Source organism: Naegleria lovaniensis (assembly GCF_003324165.1).
Source record: "Naegleria lovaniensis strain ATCC 30569 chromosome Unknown tig050, whole genome shotgun sequence".
Classification (NCBI taxonomy): domain Eukaryota; phylum Heterolobosea; class Eutetramitea; order Acrasida; family Naegleriidae; genus Naegleria; species Naegleria lovaniensis.
The window spans coordinates 203,634-226,766 of NW_025407872.1; the positions used below are offsets into that span (position 1 = coordinate 203,634).

The following is a 23,133-nucleotide window of genomic DNA, read 5'->3' on the forward strand; positions in this document are numbered from 1 at the left end:
CTTGAATGGAGATGTCTGTATTGTGTAGACATAGTGAGGGACGCACGATGTGGAGTCTCCACCCATCATCATTCTCGTAATACTGGGTGTTCATAGTAACCATCGGTACAAAAAATTGCGTGTTGGTTGTTCTTGTAAATTCTTGATGAAAGCCAGAAATAGACAACAGAAGGGTAAACAAATGAATAGAGTTCGGCTGAAGGGGTGAATGTGCTGATATTCTTTTGATGTTGTGTCAAACGAGCTGTTGGTGGCTAGAGATGATTTCTAGTGATGATTTTGCCGCATCTAGATTTTGACTTCGGAAGTTAGCGAGAAGTGGAAAAACCAACCAATACCCATCGGCGAATGAACATTGTAAATGATGAAGGGTGACGAAATGATGATTTGTTTGGTTGATCATTTCCGACCAAGGCAAATTTCTGTGGTTCACGAAAGTTGGTTGCCGTAAATTTTATTCCATGCATTTTCTTTGTGTTGATGAAATATTTTCAAAAGAGGAAGGGAATGAGTCTTCTTCGAAATTCAAAGTCGACCCAAGTATTGGAAAACCGCTATATTCAATTGAATATCATCCTTTCTCAACACTACTAACATTCAACATTCCGTTCTAAGGACGGTATTCATGATTAAAGGAAAGACAACTTGTGCTAAACGAACGAAATGTTTTGTCATGAAAATATGTTCTATCTATTTACTCTTATATTTATGTCTGCCCGTCTAGCTCAGTCGGTAGAGCGCAAGACTCTTAATCTTGTGGTCGTGGGTTCGAGCCCCACGGTGGGCGAAAAAATTTTATTTTTGGTTGACAAAAGGAAATTTTCCAATTGGGATACACAGGTTTGGTACCTCCCCAATTTCTCATGATTGTATTCATCAAAACAAAATGAATTTGTATCGTTGGACTTTTACAGGTGCAATACTTGGTGCTGTGTATGCTGATATACATGCGTTGCCATCTGTTCAGGTGAGTCATCTCTAAATCGGCCCTATTAATTGTCTGCCTGTTGTTGTAGACATGGCTGACTGCGTTTGAAACAATTCAACCAGTCCACACGCTTATTTATGTTCTATCAAACGGTTATGGATATCCCTTGGATGTTCGAGTTTATTCCAAAAGCTTTGGCAATAAGAAAGTGGATTGAAAGGTTACCATGTCAATTTATGTAAAGCTATTCAAATCTTTCAAGTAGAGAACATCCTGATGGAGTTGTTTGCAGCTGAATACAATTGCTGTATAAAAAATACATTCCATCACACAAATCAACCTGCTGCCATCTTCACCTCGAATTCTCTTGGCTAAACTCGTTGAGCTACTTACTACTGAATAGAACATTTATTTTTTGAGCTCTTATCATCTACACCAAAACGATGAGCTTTCCCACACCTAGCAAGCATGACACATTTAACAATGACCTCTTCCAAGCCCATAAATCCTTCTCCCGTCTGTGCAGATGTCTCCATGAACGAAATACATCCCATTTGTTTCGCCAGTTCTTGTCCCTTCTCGAAACTAATTGGATTCCAATAAGGATATTTGAGCTCCCCATTTCTCTCATTGTTCATATTCTCTCTCAAGTCCTTCTTTGTAGCAACTAGTAAAATCGGTACATTTGGACAATGATGAGTCACTTCAGGAATCCAGTGTGATTTTACCATCTCATAACTATTCTTATCAATGGAACTAAAAGTTACTATAAAAATGTCACTACCAACATAGGACAGGGGCCTTAATCTCTCTCCATACTCGTCAGATCCTGTCGAATCTACCAAATCAATGGTATATGTTTCACCTTCCACAGTGATGTTATGGCTACATTGCTCCATCACAGTTGGTGTGTATCCATCAAGACCAGGAATTGAATTTTGTGTCATTCTCATCAATAGCCATGTTTTTCCGGTTGCCCCATTTCCTACAACTAGTAGTTTGACACTTTTGAGAGTTGACAATTGGCTTTCAGTGGTTTGGACCTGGATCAGGTCTTTCAATTTGAATTTCATAATTTCTTGTTTGTCATAGTATTTACATTTCAATCGTTTCATATTGTACACTTTCGAAGCCTCAACTAAATGTTGTCTAAAATCTTGTGTCACTGTTTCCATCGTGCTTATTTTCCACTGGATGGAAAATCCTTTTGATTTGCTTTTTTTTCCAAGTTCTGACAATTTTAATTGATAAAAACGTTTCCACCAACAATCCATGGTGGTCATTTGACAAATTTGCAAACTTTGACTCACCAAATGTAAATTCATTAAATCCTTTGGTTGTAAATAGGAAAGAATAATCCGGAAAATATCTTCATTAAATAATTCATTGGAGAGAAGATGATGTTGTTTCTTGTTGCGGCTCGCTTTGAAGAGAGCAACTCGTTCCGAACCATGATGGGGCATTTTGTTGAGACTCCTTCAAATTCAATTTGTCTGTAAGTTCCTTTTTCATCATCCAAATTCCTTATTGCTGGTGTGTTGTGTTGGGCTTCTTGTTCATGACGTATCAATGCGTTCGTCACGTCAATTCATTGCACCGTTAAACATTTTCAAAAAAATTTACTGCTCTGCAAACATTCTCACATTTTCATTTTTTCGTTTTGAGCAGCACGTCTCTGTGGTCATCATCATCACAAAGAAATAATATATATAGTTGGATAACAACATTCATACAACATTCGGAATGGCATCAAAGGGAGAAAACAATTCTAGGAACAAGAAAATTGTGGCTGATTTGTTAAAGTTGCCTGGAAACAAAGTTTGTGCTGATTGTAACGCTCGTGGTCCTCAATGGGCCAGTACCACTCAAGGAGTATTTGTTTGTATTCGATGTGCTGGTTTGCACAGAAAATTAGGTACTCACATTTCCAAAGTCCGAAGCGTTGGTTTAGATTCATGGAATGATGAACAAACAAGGATGGTTGAATTGTTCGGTAACGATAAAGCAAACGCCATCTTTGAAGCCAAGTTGGACAAGGAAAAACCAACTCCAGATACAGACACAGCCACTGTTGAAAAGTTTATCAGAGCCAAATATGAACGAAAAATCTGGATTGACAAAGAGGAAGAAGCTAGACAATATGGTAATTTACAATTGGGCAACGGTAGCGAAGAATCATCGCCTGCAACAACTCCAAGCACTCCTCTCAAAACATCAGTCTCTACACAAAACTTTGCTTCAAAAACTCCATCAACTTCCAATTTACGTACAGTTTCATCACAAGAGGAAGTTAGTTCAATGACAAACGCCAATAGCAACAGCAGAAGCAACATCAGTAACGCCTCTAAAACACCAACTCCAAAAATTCAACCATCAACAAGCACTCCTTCTCTTATTTCTTTCGATGACAACAAGCAGGATGACTTGCAACAATTTGTCATTAGAGATAGTGTGTCTTCACAAAGTTCTAATAACACTCCAGTCGTCAGCGGAAAAGATAGCGTTCTTGCAATGTTTGAGTCTCCTCCAGTGCAACCTCTTCGAAATGGACCACCTCAAAATCCTAATCAACCAATCATGATTCCAGGAGGTCCACCTCCACTCAACAACAATAATGGTGTCAGAATGCCTCCTCCTATCAACAATGGTGTCAGAAGTGGACCACCACCTCCATACATGATGCCACCAATGGGTAGAGGATATCCACCAACAACAGGATCACCTTTGATGAATGGTCCACCACCACTCAACAACAATGGCTTTATGAATGGTCCACCTCCATTGAACGGAGGATTTATGAATGGCCCACCACCGCTTAACAATGGCAATTTCATGAATGGTCCACCAATGATGGGAAGAGGTTATCCACCACAACCAACCTTCAACAACCACAACAATGGAATGAGATATTAATTTATTATTATACATTCATGCAAAGCTGTGCATGTTTATTAGGACATTTTTCAAGGAGAAGTGAATTATTTTGCAATTACTGACCTATTTAATTCTTCCTCTATTTTGTAGCATAAATGTTGTAGAGTTTCATATTTTCAACAATAACAACAATAATTTTGATCAAGTTATAAAATCATTTTAATTATTCCACGACACCATTGATGACATCAATATTTCCACTCACATTCCATTTGAGATGCAAAGTCCAAAAATCTCATTGCTTTTCAAATCCAAGTAAAAAAACCCAAAAAAAAATACAGGGATGGGTTTATTGAAGAATAAACAAATTATAGGTACTCAATTGTCCGACGAGAGTGTTGCTGCACGAACAGCGTGTGATTGTATGCCCGGTTTCACCAACGATCTCTCACGAGGAATTAAAAATTGTTCACTCATTGATTGTGTACATGGATCTCCCATTTCATCATCATTGGAAACGGTTCGATCACAAATGAATATTTCAAGTGGTGCAATGTCGTCGCCTCTGATTGTTTCAAATTTTGGTGATGCAAATTCTCCAGTGTGTACATGTGCATCTGGTTGGGGTGGATTAGATTGTAGACAATGTACAACTGATTCTGTATGCAAATCATTATTGAACAATAATAATAGTATTTGTGATATGACCTATATTCCACACAAAGAAAAACTTTATAGTTGTGAAGTGACATCGCAAAGAATGATTCCACTTATGGGAAATTATATTACCATTGATTGCATGGGAATGGAAAATAGCCAAACAGAGGGAGGTACATGTTACTTTAGAGCATTTGACAAGACTGATTCAGCATTGGCGGAAACATTTTATTGTACTTTCCACGATTGTGTGCTTTCTCTAGGAGAGGATGGTATTGAAATTGAATACAAGTGTAAATCTACGAGTGGATGTAATTGTTCAATGATTAGTCCCAAATGTGAAAATCCTTTTGTACTATTTATTTTGTCTCACATGACCGGGTATGCTGATGTGACATGTAACAATGAGACAAAATCTTGTGTTGGTATGTTTTTATCTAATTTGGAGCACATGAATTCATGGTGTGGATGAAATTTATGTAGTGAAACATGAAAATTTTCCTGGAATTATTGAAACATTATGTGACCACGCATCTGAATGTCTTGGAGAATACATTCCTCCACCAAAGCCACCAGTTCCAGATTATACTAGACAAATTGTTTCAGCAACGATAGGTTCCGTTATATTACTGTTACTGATCATTGTCATCATATTCAGTATTATTTATTCAAAATATCAAACGAGAGTAATCACACGAGAATACAAAGAAATGATGGACACTGGCAATAATCAATTTGGAGCTAAATTGGAAATTAGAAATTTGACATACATGATCAGAACTTCCTCAAAGAAATTAAAAACTTTACAAAGTGTGAGCGGAGTCAATGAAGAAGATATTGCCAAAGAAGAAAGCGAAGAAGAAAGAGAACAAGTGCTTCATATTAAGAGCAGGAACAGAATTACTCTCTTGCATGGAATTACTCACATATTTAAACCTGGAAGTGTCACAGCCATCATGGGACCTTCTGGAGCAGGTAAGTGTTTAAGGCGTTCGATTTGATTGATTTTGTATCATGCATATTTAAAATTCACACTTCTATTTCTTATGGCGATGCAATTTATAAATATAGGTAAATCATCACTGTTGGATATTCTAGCAGGCAGATGTAAAACTGGAGACGTGCGAGGAGAATTACTTGTGAATGACAAACCCATTGATTATGCTCAATATAAGCGAATGGCTGGTTACGTCTCACAACAAGACGATCACTTAATGGGAACAATGACTGTTTTTGAATCTATCATGTTCAGCGCCGAACTACGTCTTCCAGATGCAATTCCATACGCAGAAAAGAAACGAAGAGTTGAACAAGTGATGGAAGAACTTGGAATTTCACACATTCGTGATAGAAAAATTGGTGACTCCATGACAAGAGGAATCAGCGGTGGAGAAAAACGAAGAGTGAGCATTGCATGTGAATTGGTCATTTCTCCTCAAATATTGTATTGTGATGAACCAACTTCAGGATTAGATTCTTATCATGCAGTTTCTGTCATGAAAATAATTTGTGAATTGGCCACCAAACACAACAGAACAGTTATTTTCAGTATTCATCAACCTCGTTCTAACATTTTCGAACAATTTGACAATTTATTACTTTTGAAAGACGGAAGAATATTTTACAGTGGAAGTGCTATGGGCTCACTGACCTATCTCTCAAAACTAGGCTATGATTGCCCAGCTCACTATAATCCAGCTGACTTTTTATTGGACACCATGACCTTACTTTCTGAACATTCGAAATCGTCCAACAAGCACGATGAAATATTGCATCAGAATGCTGTAAATAATCATGAAAAAGATTTCACACAAACAACTCACACTGAACAACCTATTTACAAATCATTTAATAGCAATGAGGAAGGTGAAGGTGAAAGTGTTCATCTCCTAACAGCAGATGATTCAAAACCAATCTATGATAAGAAAATTGAAGAATATGCAACATCGTTTTACACTCAACTATTTGTACTTTCTAAGAGATGTTTCCAAAACTTTTATAGAAATCTCTATCTAATGCCAGCTCACTATGCAAGCGCCATTATCATGGGATTGCTTTTGGGAATTGTTTATTTCCAACAAGGAAATAACATTCAAGCATGTCAGAATCGAATGGGTTCTATATTCTTCATGTGCGCCCTACTTAATTTTGCTGCCATGTCCAGTCTCGAATTATTTATCACTGAGAGAACGATTTATGTTAGAGAACGAGCGAATGGCTATTACTATTCTTTTGCTTACTTTTTGTCCAAAATTTTGTTTGACCTGATCCCTCTGAGAGTCATTCCTCCAATTTTGATGGGTAGTATTGCCTATGTAAGTATTGATGTGCATTTGCATGTGTGAATATCTGAACTTGATTTGTTGTTGATTGATCATATTCACTAGTGGATGATTGGTTTGAGAGAAATTACTTCACACTTTTTCTGGTTCCTTCTTATTTTAATAATTTTCAACGTTGCAAGTGGTGCACTTTGTTATTGCATTGGAGCCATTGCACCAAATGTTGGATCAGGAAATTTATCAAGTATATTATTAATTCTTGGAAATATGCTCATGGCTGGATTTATTTTGAATATTGAATCTCTTCCAGTCTACTTGTCATGGATCAAGTACTTTTCATATTTTGGATATGCCTATGAAGCTCTTTTAATTAATGAACTACATGGTAAGTAGTGTTCATTTCTATATGAAACAACATTAGAATTTATTATTGAACACTTTTTGTTATAGGTTTTCCAATTGTGATTGACCCAAAGGGTTTTCCTTCATTCCCAGGAGATGGTGACTTTTTCTTAAAAGAATTAGGATTTCAATTTGAAAACTTTTATGCTGATGTGATTTTAACATCACTCTTTGCTGTATTCTTTATTGTACTTGCAGGATTTTTATTAAGATTCTTTGTGAAAGAAAAGAGATAGAGAATTCTGTTTGTTTGGTCTTGAGTGATTGATTACTCATTACTCAGGCTGCTGAATAGATGTTCCGAGACAAGTAGATGATTTGAACAATTGCACACACAAAAACATTCTCACAAGTGTGTGTGCGTGTGTGAATATTATTAAAAAAGAATGTTCAAGTTCACTTTTCACACTTTTTCTTGACCCTCAATACCGCTCCAACCTTGAAATCCAATCTTGTTTGATTCACTGAGAACGTACACATGTTATTGGAGAACAAAAAAGACAATGGAGTGATGGCTGTCAGTGAACATTGCAATTTGGCACGTTGCCTTTTTAAAAATATTGAAACAAAAATTCCATCAACAACAACCCTTCATCGTTATGCGTCTCAAAGTGACAGTTGCAAAAGCCTTCGAGTTGCCTGCCATGGACAATAATGGGTTATCTGATCCGTAAGTTGAGAGAATTTTTCTCGATGTGAACAATTGTTATTATTGATATTGAAACATCATGTGAATACCATCTCATCTCACACACATTTAGATTTGTTGAATTATGGGTCGTCAACTCAAAATTAAACAAGTATCTAGAACCTCCTAAAAATCAATCCGAAATTAAAAGAACAAAAACCATCATGAAAGAATTGAATCCTGTTTTTAATGAAACATTTGAATTTGATTTTCCAGTGAATCGAGAACAATTTAAAGCATTGAAGAATTCTTCAACATCAACGACGTCGGTGAGTGAAGAGGAAGATGTGGCTTCTGACGATGAAGATGAAAATGAATTTAATAGTGATCCTATGGATGCATTGTTGATGATTAGAGGTAGGTTGTCACTTGTGACAGGAGATGTGTTTTCTCATCATGTTCATGAACTTGGGTATTTGGTATGACCATTTTGGGGCTTGAAATTTGCTGGACGCAAATGCGTCAAATTCATCAAATTCATGAACATACTTTGATCTAGTCATGGATTGGGATAAATTCACCAAGAATGATTGTAAGTTTATTCAAATCATGTCACATCATCACACCGATTGAACATTTCACATACCATTTAAAAACAAACATCTTTTATTCACACAAAGTCATTGGTTTTGTCATGATTCAAGTCTTTGGTCTCAACTTGAAACCCAAACAAAAACAAAAACGTATCTATCCTCTTGTTGGTTCTGATCAAGGAAAAATTGAATTAATTTTCGAAGCCATTCCTTCTCCTGAGGAAGAACAATTGGCTCAACAAAATTCACAATCCTTCTATGAAAAACCAATCACTCATCTCTTTGAGAATACATTAATGACTGTAGGACCAGTGGTTGGACTTGTGAAATCCACCAGTGCAAGAATTTTAGTAGAATGTTCCACTCGAATGCCAAAAGAAGATCCATTGCAAGTCGTTTGTTATCCAATTGCTCCGAGAAGTCACTTGGAAAAGAGAAGAGATTATTTAGAAAAGAGATTTTTCCATCTTCATTTGAATGACACTCGATCTTCGTATCACAAAAATATTCTCAAACAATTGCACTATTCTTCCTCAAGAAAAGAATTAGAAAAGGTTCCAGAATTTGAGATTATCAAAAAAGATGTCATTATTCCACACGCAAACATTCCCTATGGATTTACCATTGAAGGTTTAAAACCAGATTATGTCTATCGAGTTGAATTTTTAAATATTTTGAATCGAAGAAATCGATTTGCAATTGTGAAAACCATGGTCGATGATACCATTGAAAATATTAGTGAAAAACCTCATCATTTGAATGTCTCTGTTGTGAGTTGCAATTTAATTGAAAGACGTATTCCAGATCGAGATATTTGGGAACGAATGTTGGAACGAGGAGATGAAATTGATGTTTTACTTCATGTTGGAGATCAAATTTATTCGGATTGTGGACATAATGCCTTTGATGAAGCTTTGCGTATTTGTGACGGAAGAACCAAATTGACACCCAATGAGGAAAATGAAATTAAGGAACTTTATAGAAAGTACTATCGATTGAATTGGAATCATCCTCCAACTCGAAAAATGTTAGCACAAGTGAGCAATTTGATGATTTTGGATGATCATGAAATTCGTGACGATTGGGGAAGTGATGCATGTGATCGTGACAAAAATTCAGTTGAATATTATATTGGAACTCTTGCAAGGTAAGTATACAGATTTTTATCATGAGAGAATTGAATCTATACGCGTGTGTTTGGTGCGTGTGTGTTTGGTGTGTGTTTGGTGTGTGTGTTGTGTGTATGTGTATGTGTTTGTGTGTGAAAACATCATGATACGATACGATGGATTTTTCCATTGCAATGACTTGTTCATGACTTGCTTCTTTCTAGACAAGTGTATTGGGAGTATCAACGACAATTACGTGATGAAGCTGATGTTTACAATCCCAACGTCGCTGCACAACTTTCTCAAAAACATGAAGCCTATTATCAAATTTATGGAGATTATGGTATTCTATTCTTTGATTTACGAGCTGCTCGATCCTTTCTCCATGAACAAGCAGGTGACAAGGTTTTCTTGACACAACCTCAATGGGATGATTTGCAGCAATGGCTCTTTAGTGGTGAGCTTGCATCTTCAAAAATTAAGGCATTGATTTGTGTATGCTCTGTACCTTTGGTATTCCTCACAAAGAAAATGACAGACACTCTTCCAAAAATCACGAGCAAACTATCAGACATGAGAGATCATTGGAGTTATGGTAAAAATTATGATGAACAAATTGGAATTTTAGAACTCATCCGACAGTGGAAACAATCACACCCCAACAGAGAAGCGTTATTTGTTGGTGGTGATGTGCATATTGGAGGAGTGACTGAGATTCGTCACAACGATGAATTAATATTCAAACAGCTTACTAGCTCCTCGGTCTCGAATAATGAGTTTGATTGGTGTACTGGTCTCTCTATGGAATTCATGCTCAAATTTAGTAGTGTATTGAAAAATGGATGGTCGTTCAAACATTTGAAGTGGACAAGAAAACGAAACTATGGATTGATTCATGTCGCCACTGGTGATAGTCCAAAGCCTGTGATGAATCCATATATTAACACTTATTTGAAATCATACATTTACTATCAATAATTGATGGAACAACCTAAAGTAAACTTTCATACATGTTGAGCTTAAATTCGTTCAAAGTTTCGTGTCAAGACAGTTTCTTGTGTCGAATGATTATTCTTCTTCATCAAACGTTGAAGTATCAGATATTCGCTCCAGTTTTACGGCGCTCGAAGTGCTCACATGAGAGGAAGGCGAAGCTTCCATGCTGGACGCTAGTCGTTGCTTTAACTCTTTGAGCTTTCCTCTTGAACTGTTATAAGGAATGGCATCTGAATAGAATTGGATTGCTTTCTCCAGCATGTCAAATTGTTCATAAATTGTAGCAATTCCAAACATTTCTTGTGGATCCTTTTGACCATATCCGTTTTCAATAGCTCTTTCTAAATATTTGATCGCAAAACTACACGATTCCTCTTTTGCAAATTGTGAGGCCACATAAAACAACGTGTCCTTATGTTTGAGATTGAACATGAAACAGTCCTCTATGCAAACAGATTTGCTTAATTCTTGATATGCTTTAAAAAGTAATGTCTGACAGGTCGATCAATTAGTATTGTCGTTTTGTTGTGTAACTGCGAATTGATCAATCATGTGCTCTAGAATCTCGATTGATTTTTTCACATCCTTGTCCACATGTTTTGCTCCAACTCGATACATCTCAGCCACCTTAAACATGGATTGAGGCAATCCTGATTGTTCATACCAATGTAATGCTTTTGAAGAGTTATTCAAATGACATTCGTAAATGAGAGCAATATCATGCTTTTTAAAGGAATTTCCAGTAGATGCAATTCGATCCAAATAATTAATACCTGTCTCTTCCTTTCCAGCATCTTTAAACATGTCATAAACCACCTTATCTATTGGAAGACCTCTATCTGTAACCATGTGATGACGTTTAAAAAAAAGGTTCAGTATTTCATCACTAGCACACAAATCCTCAAAACGATCGAGAGTTGTTTTTAAAGAATAATTCAAACGGCCACGTGTGATTGGTCCTATCAATTCATGAATGGCCATTAATGGGTCGTTATGAATCAAATGTTTAAGCACTCGTTTTTTGATAGTTTGCATTTTTGTTTCGAGTAATTTCAATGCAAATTCTGAAAAATTGTGTTGATACAATACTTTCATGAATAGAAATGGAATACGATCCACTGAAACTTGTGCTGTTGGCAATTCAGTAATTTTTAACAGTGCATATTCGATGGAGGATTCATCCACAGCATGTTCTTTCAAGTTATTTCTCAAATGTGTACAAAGATCTGAATATGCGCTTTCATTGGTTGCTGTGAAAAGTAAAATATCAATGACTCTCATCAAATCTTTTGGTACGCCTTCTCCCTTAACAAACATGAGAGAAACCTTTCGGTTGATGATTTCGTCGCTGTTGGGTAACGAGTGCATCCAATCCATTAGAACATTGAATTGTTGAGTATTATACAAGTGAGTGGTAATGGATTCCTTTTGGTTATATGAGAGAGAATGTTTAGGAATGAATGGCAATTGATAAAGAGCCTCTTCAATATTACCCATCTCCATGCATTGAGTAAATAATTGTAATCGAGAGGTGGCACCTGATTCAAATGCTCTCTTCATCCAAAATAATGATTTCTTGTAATTATTTTCTGCAAAATATTGTTGAGAAAGACATAACTGAGCTTGTGAATATCCATTCTCAGCAGCTGTCTCTAGAAAATTCATAATCGTCTCTTGTGAGTAAGGTATAGGTTCATCATTATCATCATGATCTACCTGTGAGTAGTACACACCGATCTCTGCTTGTGCCTCTGGTAAATGATCAACCAATTGATAAAATTTCATGCTCTTCTTCCATTTGTCACGGTGGTGATTATAAATTCGAGCAATCTTGAGAGCAACACTTTCACAAAATTCGGCTTCATTCAAATATTCAGTTAAATAATAGAGAGCACGTTTGTATCCTCCATTGTAGTAATCCATTTCACCTGTTATTTTCTTGGCTAATTTGTGACCAAGTGCAGCTGCTCTTTCATAGGGAAAATAAGCGCTTGTGCTGTCATTTTCAGCTTCAAATATTCTTCCAAGACAAAACCATGCGTCCTGATTGCGAAAATCATCCGGTAATTGTGTGAAATAGTGCTTGGCTTGATTGAGGTTTATCTCAATTCCATGCTCTCCATGATAGTAAAGCATTCCCAATCGACAGCGAGCTTTAGAAAATTTCGATAAATCATAAAAATGTATGGCCTTATGAATGTCTTTCTCAACGAATGGGCTCATTCCGAGCTCATACCATTTTCCTAATCGATACAAGGATTTAGGATGCTTCAACTCTGCTCCAATCATGAGATAACGATATGCTTTTTCCAACGACACATGAACACCCCTTCCCTTTTCGTACATTTTGGAAAGAAGATGTGCAGCTGCTCCCTCGTTTTCACACTTCTCAAGATGTGAATAGGCCAATTGGAATTCTTTTTCATGATAATAAATTTTTCCAAGTACTTTGTGTCTTTTGTTGTCTTTTGATTTTTGTAAATAACTTTTTGCTTTTTTCGGTCTTTCCAGCTTGTAGTAACAATATCCAATTTGATACTTTGTTGGAAGTCGGGTTTGTACATCACCTTCTAAATAATCTAAATAATGACGTAACGCCTTTTCATAGTCCCTATTGATGCCTTTTCCATGAAAGTATATTTCTGCAACTTCGTAATTAGCACCGCTGTACGAACAGTTAAAGGCTTCAAGGGCCTCAATGTAGTCTTTTGTTAAAACGTGCATTTTACCAATCAAATATTGTGATTTAAGAGTATTCCGAACAGCCAAATATTTGATTGCTTGTTGTTTAAAGTAATCAGCCTCAGTCAACATATTTAACTTGATACATCTCGTAAATTGTTCATAATAAATATTTGCTTTGTCTAACCAACTATATGAAATTTTGAGTTTCAGCAGATAAAGAAAAGGAATATCAAGCTTATCCAAATCATAGATCTTATCTTGCTCGCCAGAGAAAATGGTGAGTTTTGAAGAAACATTAAACGATTCTGAATCGAAATCATTTCCAGCAATATTCAAATATTTCAACTTGCAAAGTCCTTTAGAAACTTCCTTCCCGTTCATCTTATTAAAGGCGATTGATAGAGCCTTGAGAGAAGAGATGTTCAGTAATTGTTGAAATCCTTTCTCAGAAATGGTATTCGAGCTTACATTTAAATAGGTCAAGGAAGGCAAAGATGAGGAGGTCATAAACTCTGTGGCACCATCTGTGAGAATGTCGCTAGTGATTGCCAGACCAGCCAATTTTTGACCTAATTTTTCCACGATTACTCGAGCTCCATCATCTCCCAATCGATTACGGTGAAAACAAATAAATTTGACATTCGAGAGACTTCCTTTGAGTATATATTTCACGCTCGTAAAATCCAATGAACAAGCATGAAAATATAATGCTTCCAATCTAGAAAAGTTGACATCTCTCAAGTGATATAAAAGGCCTTGCCCATCATTACAAAAAATCCGCCTTGCATTAGCAAACAACGACAAGTATTCTTTTGGGGAATGTTCTGGAACTTTGGACAGGCAAATATTTGCTGCATTGATTAAATCATGCGTCTTTTCTGCATGCAAACTTGGATAAAAGAAAATTGAAAATTCTGGTGATGACACATAGGCCAAGACCAATTGATTTGCGAGTTTTGAAACATGTCGTAAGTTGAGAATAAATTGTAGCGAGAAATGCTGGAAAATTTCATGTTCAAAGATATCACTTGTTAATTGCGAGAATATATCTACAACAATTGGAGTAGTATCTGATGATGATACTTTTCTCTTTTTACCATTTTGATTCATGTTCATCTCGGAGGAGCTGTCGTGCTGATTCATCTGGTTTTCCTCGTTCAAAGATTCATCTTCGGAATCAAAACCCTGGGAAAATATGGAAAGATCTTCATCTTCAGAACTGCTCGAACTTTGGTCAGCACAGACAGTTTGGCGTCTCAATCGTTTCATTTTTTTGATTTTGTGGTTTTCACTACCGATTAAACAATCAATAATTTCACAGAGTAGCAAAAACAGTTTTCAAAGTATTTTCAGCCTTAACTGCTTCGTTATGAACTCAGCTGAAAGATTTAATTGGCGGGGAAAATTTTATTTTTGTCTGACAACTGATGCGTCATTGACCAATTAAAATTAACGACAAACTTGTATTGTAAACGCGTTTCCCAAATCCACTAGAAGGATCTTTCTTTTCAAATTTTTCATTCCCTTTGATTCAACACCAACAACAACAACATCATTGATGACTTTTGTTCTTGTCGTCTCTTCTGCAAAACCTCACACTGCCTGAAATAACCAAACCCTCAATTTGTTCGGCTGACCTCCAAGATTCAAAAAAAACAACGGAAACAATCCAGTTGCACATTTTTAAAAATCGATTTTTTCAGTGTAGGTTTTTTCCTTCAAAAGCACACTTGCCTCATAACCTCTTTTTATCAACAACTCCCCAAATGAAATCGTTGATCCATACTCGTAACGTTTTTCAAATTTAAACATGGCCATCAACGAATTGGTGTTTTGACTCATCTACATACATGATGATACTTGCTAATACGGATGATACTACATCATGGTGTTGATCACCATACCCTTCAACAATGATATATGGTTCTTCGTGATGATGATGATGGTGTTGATCATCATGACCCTTCCTCAATGTACTCCATCAAACACGATGCGATCATCTCAACACTTCTATACCTCTTCTGCATCTATATAATTACATTATAATAATCAAATAACAATATGTTGTTCGTTACTTCTCGCTACCATCAACTCCCAATGACTCTGTCCTTCCTTGATGAATTCAGTAAACAACAGACCACAAAATGTCCAACCCAGAGGAACAAAAGCTTCCACAAGGAGCAGGAGGAACCGATGTCATGATGATGCTCCACCAACAAAACCAAGCGTACGTAGGACTTGTTGTTATATTACCTAACAATGACGATCATTTGTAAAAACAATACGACTGAACACTGTTCCTTTCGCTCGAATATTATTGATCACTGCTGCGCATCATTCTCATCTGAAACTGACGATTGTATTTCGTTTACCATGCTTTATTAATATCAAAACAAATTCCCAAAAAACAGTGCAACTCAAATGTCTCAAGGAGCTGGTGCCACTCAAAACACCCAAGCCAATACCGGTGGTGCATCATCCGGTGGTGATGCTGAGTCTCCACAACAATCAGGTGGTGGAACCAACTCAAAGAAGAGAGCAGGACGTAGGAAAATCAATATTGAATTTATTCAAGACAAGTCGCGTCGTCACATCACGTTCAGTAAGAGAAAAGCTGGTATCATGAAGAAGGCATACGAACTTTCGACATTGACCGGTACTCAAGTGTTGTTGTTAGGTATGTTGTCAAGCAAAATATTTGACATATTTAAATTGCTAATTGATCTATTATTCATTTGAAAAATTGTTCAACAAATCAAATTCCACCAATTCTCTTATTCCATGACACAAACAGTTGCTTCCGAGACGGGTCACGTGTATACATTCGCTACACCAAAACTTCAACCTTTGATCACTCAAACTGAGGGTAAAAATCTCATCCAACAATGCTTGAACGCTCCAGAGGCCTCTCAACAACAAATGCTGAATGGAGGAGGCGAAGAAGATGAAGAAGGAGATGAGGAAGAAGAAGATTACCAAGGAGGAATGATGCAAGGTGGTATGATGCAAGGAGGAATGCCACAAGGCCAAATGATGGGACAAGGAATGGCACAAAATCAAATGATGGGACAACAAGGAATGATGCAACATGGTATGCCACAGGGCCAAATGATGGGTCAGGCTCAACACTCTGGACAAGTTCCTCAACAACAATACTATAATCAACAACAAGGAGGAATGCCTCAACAACGTGGCATGACCCAAAATGCTAACAATGGTATGGGCCATTTCCAAGTTCAAATGGGCAACCAACCACAAAATCAACCTCCACACCAAGGTAACTACTCATTCTAAGTTCGTCCAAACGATTGTACAAGTGCGTGTATAGTAGCTACTGATTAGCTGTCTTGACTAGAGACAAGTTGAGATGTTACAATTACGCTGTACTTGTTTCTCACTGCCCTCTCTAGAACCATTCCAACAATAAATTATTTAAACTATTTATCAAAGTTGGTGTTATCCTGTACTGTGTATTTCTAATAAGGATGTGAGCTGCATTTTGGTCCAAATCTCCGATACATCTTCACGAACTTTTCCTTATGAGAACATTTAATTCGAGCAATAAGCTTTTCCTAATATATTTTCTAAATCAGTGCTCAAAGCTAATCTAGATGGGTTCAAAGAATATACCTTTTTCATGATCCATTAACATAACAAGGACCATCGTAAAAGCCATTGCTAAATCATGCTTTCTTCAAAAAGCCTTGGTCATAACGCAAAAAACCATCCGTAAGAAAATGTTGGGGGCGTCGTCGAGGATGTTTATAAGGGCTGTAAACTTCTCAATGTTTTCAAACACATGAAGAAGAGTTTAAGGAATGTTGGGCAGATCTTAGTAAAATATATAAACCAAACTACCTCCTCTGTGAGCTGAAGCTGCATGAATCTCTTACATTCTATTAGAGATAGTCCTCTTCCAAAATCGTTTTTCTTTTCATCAAGTGTCGAAACAAATGCTCTTCACTGACAGCAATGCGGTCAATTCAGATATAGTTCACTACTTGCATTTTCAACAATTAGTGTCGAATTGTCAGCCTTTGCTTTGAAAAAATCATCATCACCCTTTTAATCACAATTGTTGTTGTTGAATAGTGACAGACACGCTTGTAGAAAAGAATTTATCATTTATTTCATCGTTAAATTCCAATTCAAACCTATCATTCTCTTCACTACAATTGTCAACAACACAATGGGACAAATTGAAAGTAAAAACCTCGAATCCATCAGTGAACAACATGACCAATTCGAGAATCTTCAAAAACATCGCAAACATTCCAAGTTGTCATCTTCATCATCTTCACAACAACAACAACAACCACTCTTAGGTTCATCATCATCATCAACCACTTCACCCTCTTCTCTTTTTCCTCCTCTAGCAACCACCACCACCACCACCACGACTCGTCCTCATACAAAAAGTAATCATCATCCTACCGAGAACGATACCACTCGAGGTGGTGGTGGTCTCTTTTTGAGTCATTCTGAAAGTTCTGAAGAAACGGCTGAACTTTTATTACGAGGAGGATCCTCTTCCCATCATCAACAACAAGCCAATTCTACTCAATTTCTCTCCTTGTTGGGACATAATATTTTGAATCAGGTGAATCGATGGGAAGATTCTTCCGATGAGGAGGATGAAGCCTCCGAACCCAAAGTCCAATCCTCTCCATTATATTCATCCTTGAATCAAACAAATGGAGGTGTTGAACCCAAAGTGAAATTGGCGTTGTTTGGAACAGGAGGAAGTGGAAAATCGTCACTCACCAAACTCTTAAAATTGCATTCTGTGAATTATGTCATTTCGAACTATGACATTAGAAATTGGAAAACTTTATTGTTGAAGAACATTGCTTCTTCGTATTCGATTTTATTTGAAGTGAAACAAGCCTTGTTCCCTCACGTGAAATTTATTCATCCAGAAAGTGATAAAATTGCAAAACGTGTGGAAAAGTGTGACGAAGAGAAATCATCCATTCCTATTGAACAAGATGTTGAAATGGTAAAAGCAGTTCTCAAATTCTGGGAAACTGAACCACTTGCTCAGATTTGTTTATATTTTACAAATATTGCAAACAAATTCATTCCAAAATCATCCATGTCCATTCCAGTACATGTTGTACGCCACATGAATGTTGAAAGATTGGCAAATCTCTTGTCCTATTATGAAGATATTTTAGATTATGATGCAAATTCGGATAAATTGGCCATTCGTGACACTGAACATGTCTTTTCAGAACTCATTCTCAGTTCTTACATTAAAACAACAGGAATAATTGAGATTTGGGTGAAGGCTGGATCCGACACCAATGATTGCATTGGAGTTTTCGATACAGGTGGTCAAAGAAATGAGAGAAAGAAGTGGAAACGACTGATCAATGGATCTTCTCCACTTTCTGGAATTCTCTACTTGGTACCTTTATCAGAATTTAATCAATTCTGTTATGAAGATGATGTGACTAATAGAACCACTGAGTCCTTGAAATTATTCTCAGAATTTGCCAATGACCCAAGTGTGAAATCTTTACCCATTCATCTCATTTTCACTAAACGAAATATCATGGATTTCAAATTGAGAATGTATGACATGAGAGATGTTCCATTCTCCAACAAGACTGAGTTCCCAGAAGATTTGAAATTACCAATGAAACTCAATCCAAACCATTACGACCATTTAGTGAATTCTATTTTGAAACTAGGACAATCAGATTTAGAAAAATTAAGCAAACAAGAACAACAATTACTAGAATTATTCAGTTCCAATCCATACTTCTCTCCTTCTGAACTTATTGAAATGTTAAAAACTGAAGAAATTTCGAATCATTCACACGATGAAGAACATTCGAAATTTGTTGAAAAGAACATTGAATTTATAACTCAACAATTTTTCAACGTTATTCAAAATCCTGAAAGAAAAGAACAAGTCATGAGAGATTTCAAAGTCATTGACATTTCACAAGTGGATGAAACCATGTCCACCATGAGTCAAGTATTCCACACTGTTCTTTCACAATAATTGAACTGTTCCAATGAATAATATACGCACGAAATAAATGATTTTCTCTCTCTCGATCATGAACTTGATTCAGTGACTTTTCAAGACGACTTGACGACAGCTCTAAAAAATCTTTCAAAACCTCGCAAAACAAACTCAGGAGTGTATTCAATGGGTCAACAAGAAAGTAAATCATCTTTGGATTCGGAATCAACCATCCATAATGATTCTGAACCTCTCCAATTAAAAAACACTAGTCATCATCATCATGGAAGGTCAACGACTTCAAGAAACTTCTTCTCGAGTCTTCCTGAAAGTTCGAGTTCTTCCGATATGGACACCATCACGACATCTATGGGAGGAGGAACACCAGAGATTAATGATCAAATTGTGGTTGCAAATTTTGCCTTGTTAGGAACAGGTGGATCAGGTGTGTAGTATTAATTTTGAAATACTTGTATCACTTTCGAATATGATGATCATATGTGTGTTGAAAAAAAAAGGAAAATCAACCTTGTTTAAAACATTGTCACTCCCGTTTCCGAATCATAAAAAAACGGTAAATCCACTCACCATGTATTTGGAACAGGTGATTCACTCGTTTGGTGCTTTGTATGATTTGAAAGATGTTCTCTTGCCAAATGTCAAATATTTCCAAAAAGAAAATGAGATTTTTATGAGCTACTTTAAAGATTATGAACCACAATTGTTGAGTGGTGGTGTTAACGAATTGAGAAATGTGTGGATGAATTTTCGTGTGGCGGACGGTTTGGAATTTTCCAAAAAAATTGTGAAATTATGGAACGAGGAACCAATTTTACAAATTTGTTATTATTTTACAAACTTTCCTTACAAATATATCCCTCCATCTCAGGCTCCACCTTTTAAATACTCTAGAAATTTGCAAATTTGTAATTTATCTCTTTATATCAACTCTCTGGGAACGCTAATCCATAACTATGTGAATAATGTGAATTGTGACATGACCGATTTAATTTTGACAGCATATATGAAGACCACAGGTATTACTGAAATTAAGGTCGATCTTAATGATGGAATGTATCGTGAAGCTATTGTTGTGTACGACACAGGTATGTAATGATATCAATGTTTTAATCCATTTCCATGATGAATATAAATATTCATCACAACACTTTCTTTTTTTAGGAGGTCAACGAAATGAAAGAAGAAAATGGAAACACATCCTAGACGACTCTCCACAGAACAACATTTCAGGAATTATTTATTTGGTGTCATTGGCAGAATTCACAGAAGTATGCTACGAAGATCAAATTACAAATCGAACGTTGGAGTCTTTAAATTTATTTTCACAATATGTGAATGAAGAGAAATTACGATCCATTCCATTCTACTTAATTTTCACAAAGAGGAAATTATTTGATTTTAAATTGAGAATGTTTGACTTGTCAAGCGTTCCATTCGAAAATAGAGAATCTTTGGAAACTTTAAAATTGTATTCCGTTTTGAATAGAGAGTACAGAGAAGAATTATTTAATACTATTTTGAAAATTAGTCCTAGGGATTTGGAATTGTTGACACTGACAGAAATTGAATTGTTGGAAAAGTTATGTTCGAATCCAAATTACTCACCATCTCAATTGATTGAAATGTTGAGAACTGATAGCGTGCCAGATGCAAATACCAATCCTGAACGTGAAGAGCAACAACAGGAATATGTAGCAAGAAATATTCAATTTCTAACTCAACAGTTTTTTAACACGATACAAAGTTCAGAAAGGTTCCATCAAGTAGTGAGAGATCACAAAATTCTTGACTTGTCCGATATTGAGAAAACGAAAAAGACTGTGCATGAAATATTTAACAACTTTTCTCCAGCCAACAAGATGTAAATACATAAAGAACAAAATGTTGGAAGATGGATTTGAACCATCGCCCTCTGGAGTATGTGTCCATCGCTCTCCCGCTGAGCTATTCCAACGAAAAAGTGGTTGACCAAAAATTCAAAACGAGAAGGTTCAGTTCATTGGTAAACAGACTGGTAAAAAGGTATTCCTCTGTACAAGGCTACCCTCATTCAGTCTTGGAAACATTCACAAGCATTCCAAAAGTTTTAGAATTACGAAAGCGTTCACAAAGCCTCGTTTAATAGTAGCAAGATGCAGTCGAGGAGTGTACATTCCAACATTTATTAATGTAATCATTTCTATGTTCATTAATTATTAATTTTACTCATAATTATTATTATTTAATTAATCATCATTTAAATACTTTCGAAAAGTAATTGAAATAAATATTATTGTTCCAATATATAATGCAACAACATATCTCACTATGAGTAAAATTGAGAGAAAAGTAGTTTTATCCAGCAACAACAATTCTTCCGATAATAATTTCAAATTCAATGCCCATATCATTAAATCAGTGCAAGCGTTTAGAATCAAAACAAAAAGTATATACACATTCATCTTCCGACAAGCTTTACTCATCATAAAACTTCCAAAAACAACAGAAGCAATGACAAGATAATACGAAATTAAAAATTGTGTTTCCATCTCTCCATTGTTGAGATAATGTATCCGTTGTACTTGATCAAGTATTTGATCTTTAATCGCAATTCGGAGCGACTTGAAAAACAGCAAAATGGTGTCTTGATAAAAAGATGTCAGCAGTGTGATCATTTTTTTTAGAAAAAATCAATTTCAGTATTTGCAAATCCTTTTGAATATTTTCTTAGAGTTCACAAACAATTCTTTATTACAGTTCTTTAAAAGATATATATTTTGAGATAACAATTTTAATAGAGACTCGACTGCCATCAAAGGTTTTGGCCAATAAAAAAAATGAGCAGTCGAGTCTCGATCAAAATTCCAACACCCTTCGGGAATAGATTTAGGAAGGCATCAGAGAGTGCCTCTCGGACACAAGATAGCCTTGATGATGATGAAGATTTAAATTCTATTCGAGATCAATCGCCAACTCTTTCGTCATCATCCAGAAAAGGAGAAAGTACTCCGACACCTACGGAGGCCAAACTGAATTCATTGGTTGGAACAACATTACCATTCACAAATATTTCGGAATTGAAAAGAATAATTCAACAAGAAACGGATATGTGGGTTTTGTTATTATTTTGTTTTGGAATAATTAATAATTATTTTTATTGAATTTTTGAATGATATTAAATTTGAAAACGATTGACAACAATTTTAAATTCATATTTAGATTAATAATTCTGGGATATGGCGTGGAATACATTCAACCTACAAGAAAAAGTCTGGAGGCATTGTTAGACTATGGTCGTGATCCTGGTGTAGAATATAAAAACAAAGTCAAAGTAGTGTTAATAGATCAAGAAATGAATGTAGGTTATTATGAGTTGAGCCATGGTTGTGTAATTATAACCTTTTTGCTCAAAGAGAAAATTTTGTAATGAAAATAATCTAGTGGTAGGAACCCCAATTTTGCAAATGTATTACAATTCGAAAAGTGTAAGATTTAGATTTCAAGACAGTTTAGTTCAGGACACAAAAGATTTGTCTGACAATTCATCCATGTCTTCGAGCAAGCCAAAAAAGAGGGAAAAAACATCAAAGCACGAAGACGATGATTTGGAGGATTTTGATATGGGAGAAAAAGGAAGTTCAAAACCCAGGAATGTATTTATTTCACAGCTGCATTATTCAATTATTCAAGCCCTTGTCGTGCTCACATTTGACACAATAGAAGATATGGGCAACGACACCTCGAACGAAATTATTGTAGATGTTGACATGGCTATTCTTCGTGGTGATGTGGAACTAGATCAGGATGCAGAAGATAAATTTGATTCCACCCTCAGCGATGAAACAGATAGTGGAGAAGAAACCGACGACGATGAAGATGAAGCTGCAAAAACCTTGCCAATAACTGCTTCACAAGCTCAGTCCATGGATGATGGCGACGACGATGATGAAGACGATGAAATGTCAAGAGCCACCAACCTTAAAAATTGAGTTACATCTTTTG

The 23,133-nt window shown here is 36.1% G+C and overlaps 10 protein-coding genes across 10 annotated transcripts; 7 read left to right on the plus strand and 3 right to left on the minus strand.

The window, feature by feature from the left end:
* Window positions 1-1,320: 1,320 nt before the first annotated feature.
* On the minus strand, window positions 1,321-2,391 carry C9374_011773 (uncharacterized protein; the record flags this gene model as incomplete). Its single annotated transcript, XM_044687465.1, has 1 exon — window positions 1,321-2,391. The coding sequence occupies one exon, from the start codon at window positions 2,389-2,391 to the stop codon at window positions 1,321-1,323; it is 1,071 nt and encodes a 356-aa protein (XP_044543062.1).
* Window positions 2,392-2,671: 280 nt separating this feature from the next.
* C9374_011774 (uncharacterized protein) lies at window positions 2,672-3,841 on the plus strand (the record flags this gene model as incomplete). Its single annotated transcript, XM_044687466.1, has 1 exon — window positions 2,672-3,841. The coding sequence occupies one exon, from the start codon at window positions 2,672-2,674 to the stop codon at window positions 3,839-3,841; it is 1,170 nt and encodes a 389-aa protein (XP_044543063.1).
* A 304-nt stretch (window positions 3,842-4,145) lies between these two features.
* Window positions 4,146-7,379, plus strand: C9374_011775 (uncharacterized protein; the record flags this gene model as incomplete). The annotated part of the gene is made up of 5 exons (XM_044687467.1): window positions 4,146-4,884; window positions 4,943-5,434; window positions 5,531-6,774; window positions 6,847-7,126; window positions 7,192-7,379. 5 exons carry the CDS (start codon window positions 4,146-4,148, stop codon window positions 7,377-7,379), a joined length of 2,943 nt encoding a protein of 980 aa, XP_044543064.1.
* Window positions 7,380-7,742: 363 nt separating this feature from the next.
* Window positions 7,743-10,451, plus strand: C9374_011776 (uncharacterized protein; the record flags this gene model as incomplete). The annotated part of the gene is made up of 5 exons (XM_044687468.1): window positions 7,743-7,813; window positions 7,905-8,188; window positions 8,331-8,363; window positions 8,452-9,511; window positions 9,698-10,451. 5 exons carry the CDS (start codon window positions 7,743-7,745, stop codon window positions 10,449-10,451), a joined length of 2,202 nt encoding a protein of 733 aa, XP_044543065.1.
* Window positions 10,452-10,541: 90 nt separating this feature from the next.
* On the minus strand, window positions 10,542-10,901 carry C9374_011777 (uncharacterized protein; the record flags this gene model as incomplete). Its single annotated transcript, XM_044687469.1, has 1 exon — window positions 10,542-10,901. One exon carries the CDS (start codon window positions 10,899-10,901, stop codon window positions 10,542-10,544), a length of 360 nt encoding a protein of 119 aa, XP_044543066.1.
* Window positions 10,902-10,973: 72 nt separating this feature from the next.
* Window positions 10,974-14,423, minus strand: C9374_011778 (uncharacterized protein; the record flags this gene model as incomplete). The annotated part of the gene is made up of 1 exon (XM_044687470.1): window positions 10,974-14,423. The coding sequence occupies one exon, from the start codon at window positions 14,421-14,423 to the stop codon at window positions 10,974-10,976; it is 3,450 nt and encodes a 1,149-aa protein (XP_044543067.1).
* Window positions 14,424-15,298: 875 nt separating this feature from the next.
* C9374_011779 (uncharacterized protein) lies at window positions 15,299-16,448 on the plus strand (the record flags this gene model as incomplete). The annotated part of the gene is made up of 3 exons (XM_044687472.1): window positions 15,299-15,381; window positions 15,566-15,831; window positions 15,949-16,448. 3 exons carry the CDS (start codon window positions 15,299-15,301, stop codon window positions 16,446-16,448), a joined length of 849 nt encoding a protein of 282 aa, XP_044543068.1.
* Window positions 16,449-17,343: 895 nt separating this feature from the next.
* C9374_011780 (uncharacterized protein) lies at window positions 17,344-19,167 on the plus strand (the record flags this gene model as incomplete). Its single annotated transcript, XM_044687473.1, has 1 exon — window positions 17,344-19,167. The coding sequence occupies one exon, from the start codon at window positions 17,344-17,346 to the stop codon at window positions 19,165-19,167; it is 1,824 nt and encodes a 607-aa protein (XP_044543069.1).
* A 150-nt stretch (window positions 19,168-19,317) lies between these two features.
* On the plus strand, window positions 19,318-21,017 carry C9374_011781 (uncharacterized protein; the record flags this gene model as incomplete). Its single annotated transcript, XM_044687474.1, has 3 exons — window positions 19,318-19,576; window positions 19,650-20,237; window positions 20,314-21,017. 3 exons carry the CDS (start codon window positions 19,318-19,320, stop codon window positions 21,015-21,017), a joined length of 1,551 nt encoding a protein of 516 aa, XP_044543070.1.
* Window positions 21,018-21,968: 951 nt separating this feature from the next.
* C9374_011782 (uncharacterized protein) lies at window positions 21,969-23,120 on the plus strand (the record flags this gene model as incomplete). Its single annotated transcript, XM_044687475.1, has 3 exons — window positions 21,969-22,240; window positions 22,351-22,489; window positions 22,545-23,120. 3 exons carry the CDS (start codon window positions 21,969-21,971, stop codon window positions 23,118-23,120), a joined length of 987 nt encoding a protein of 328 aa, XP_044543071.1.
* Between the last annotated feature and the right edge of the window lie 13 nt (window positions 23,121-23,133).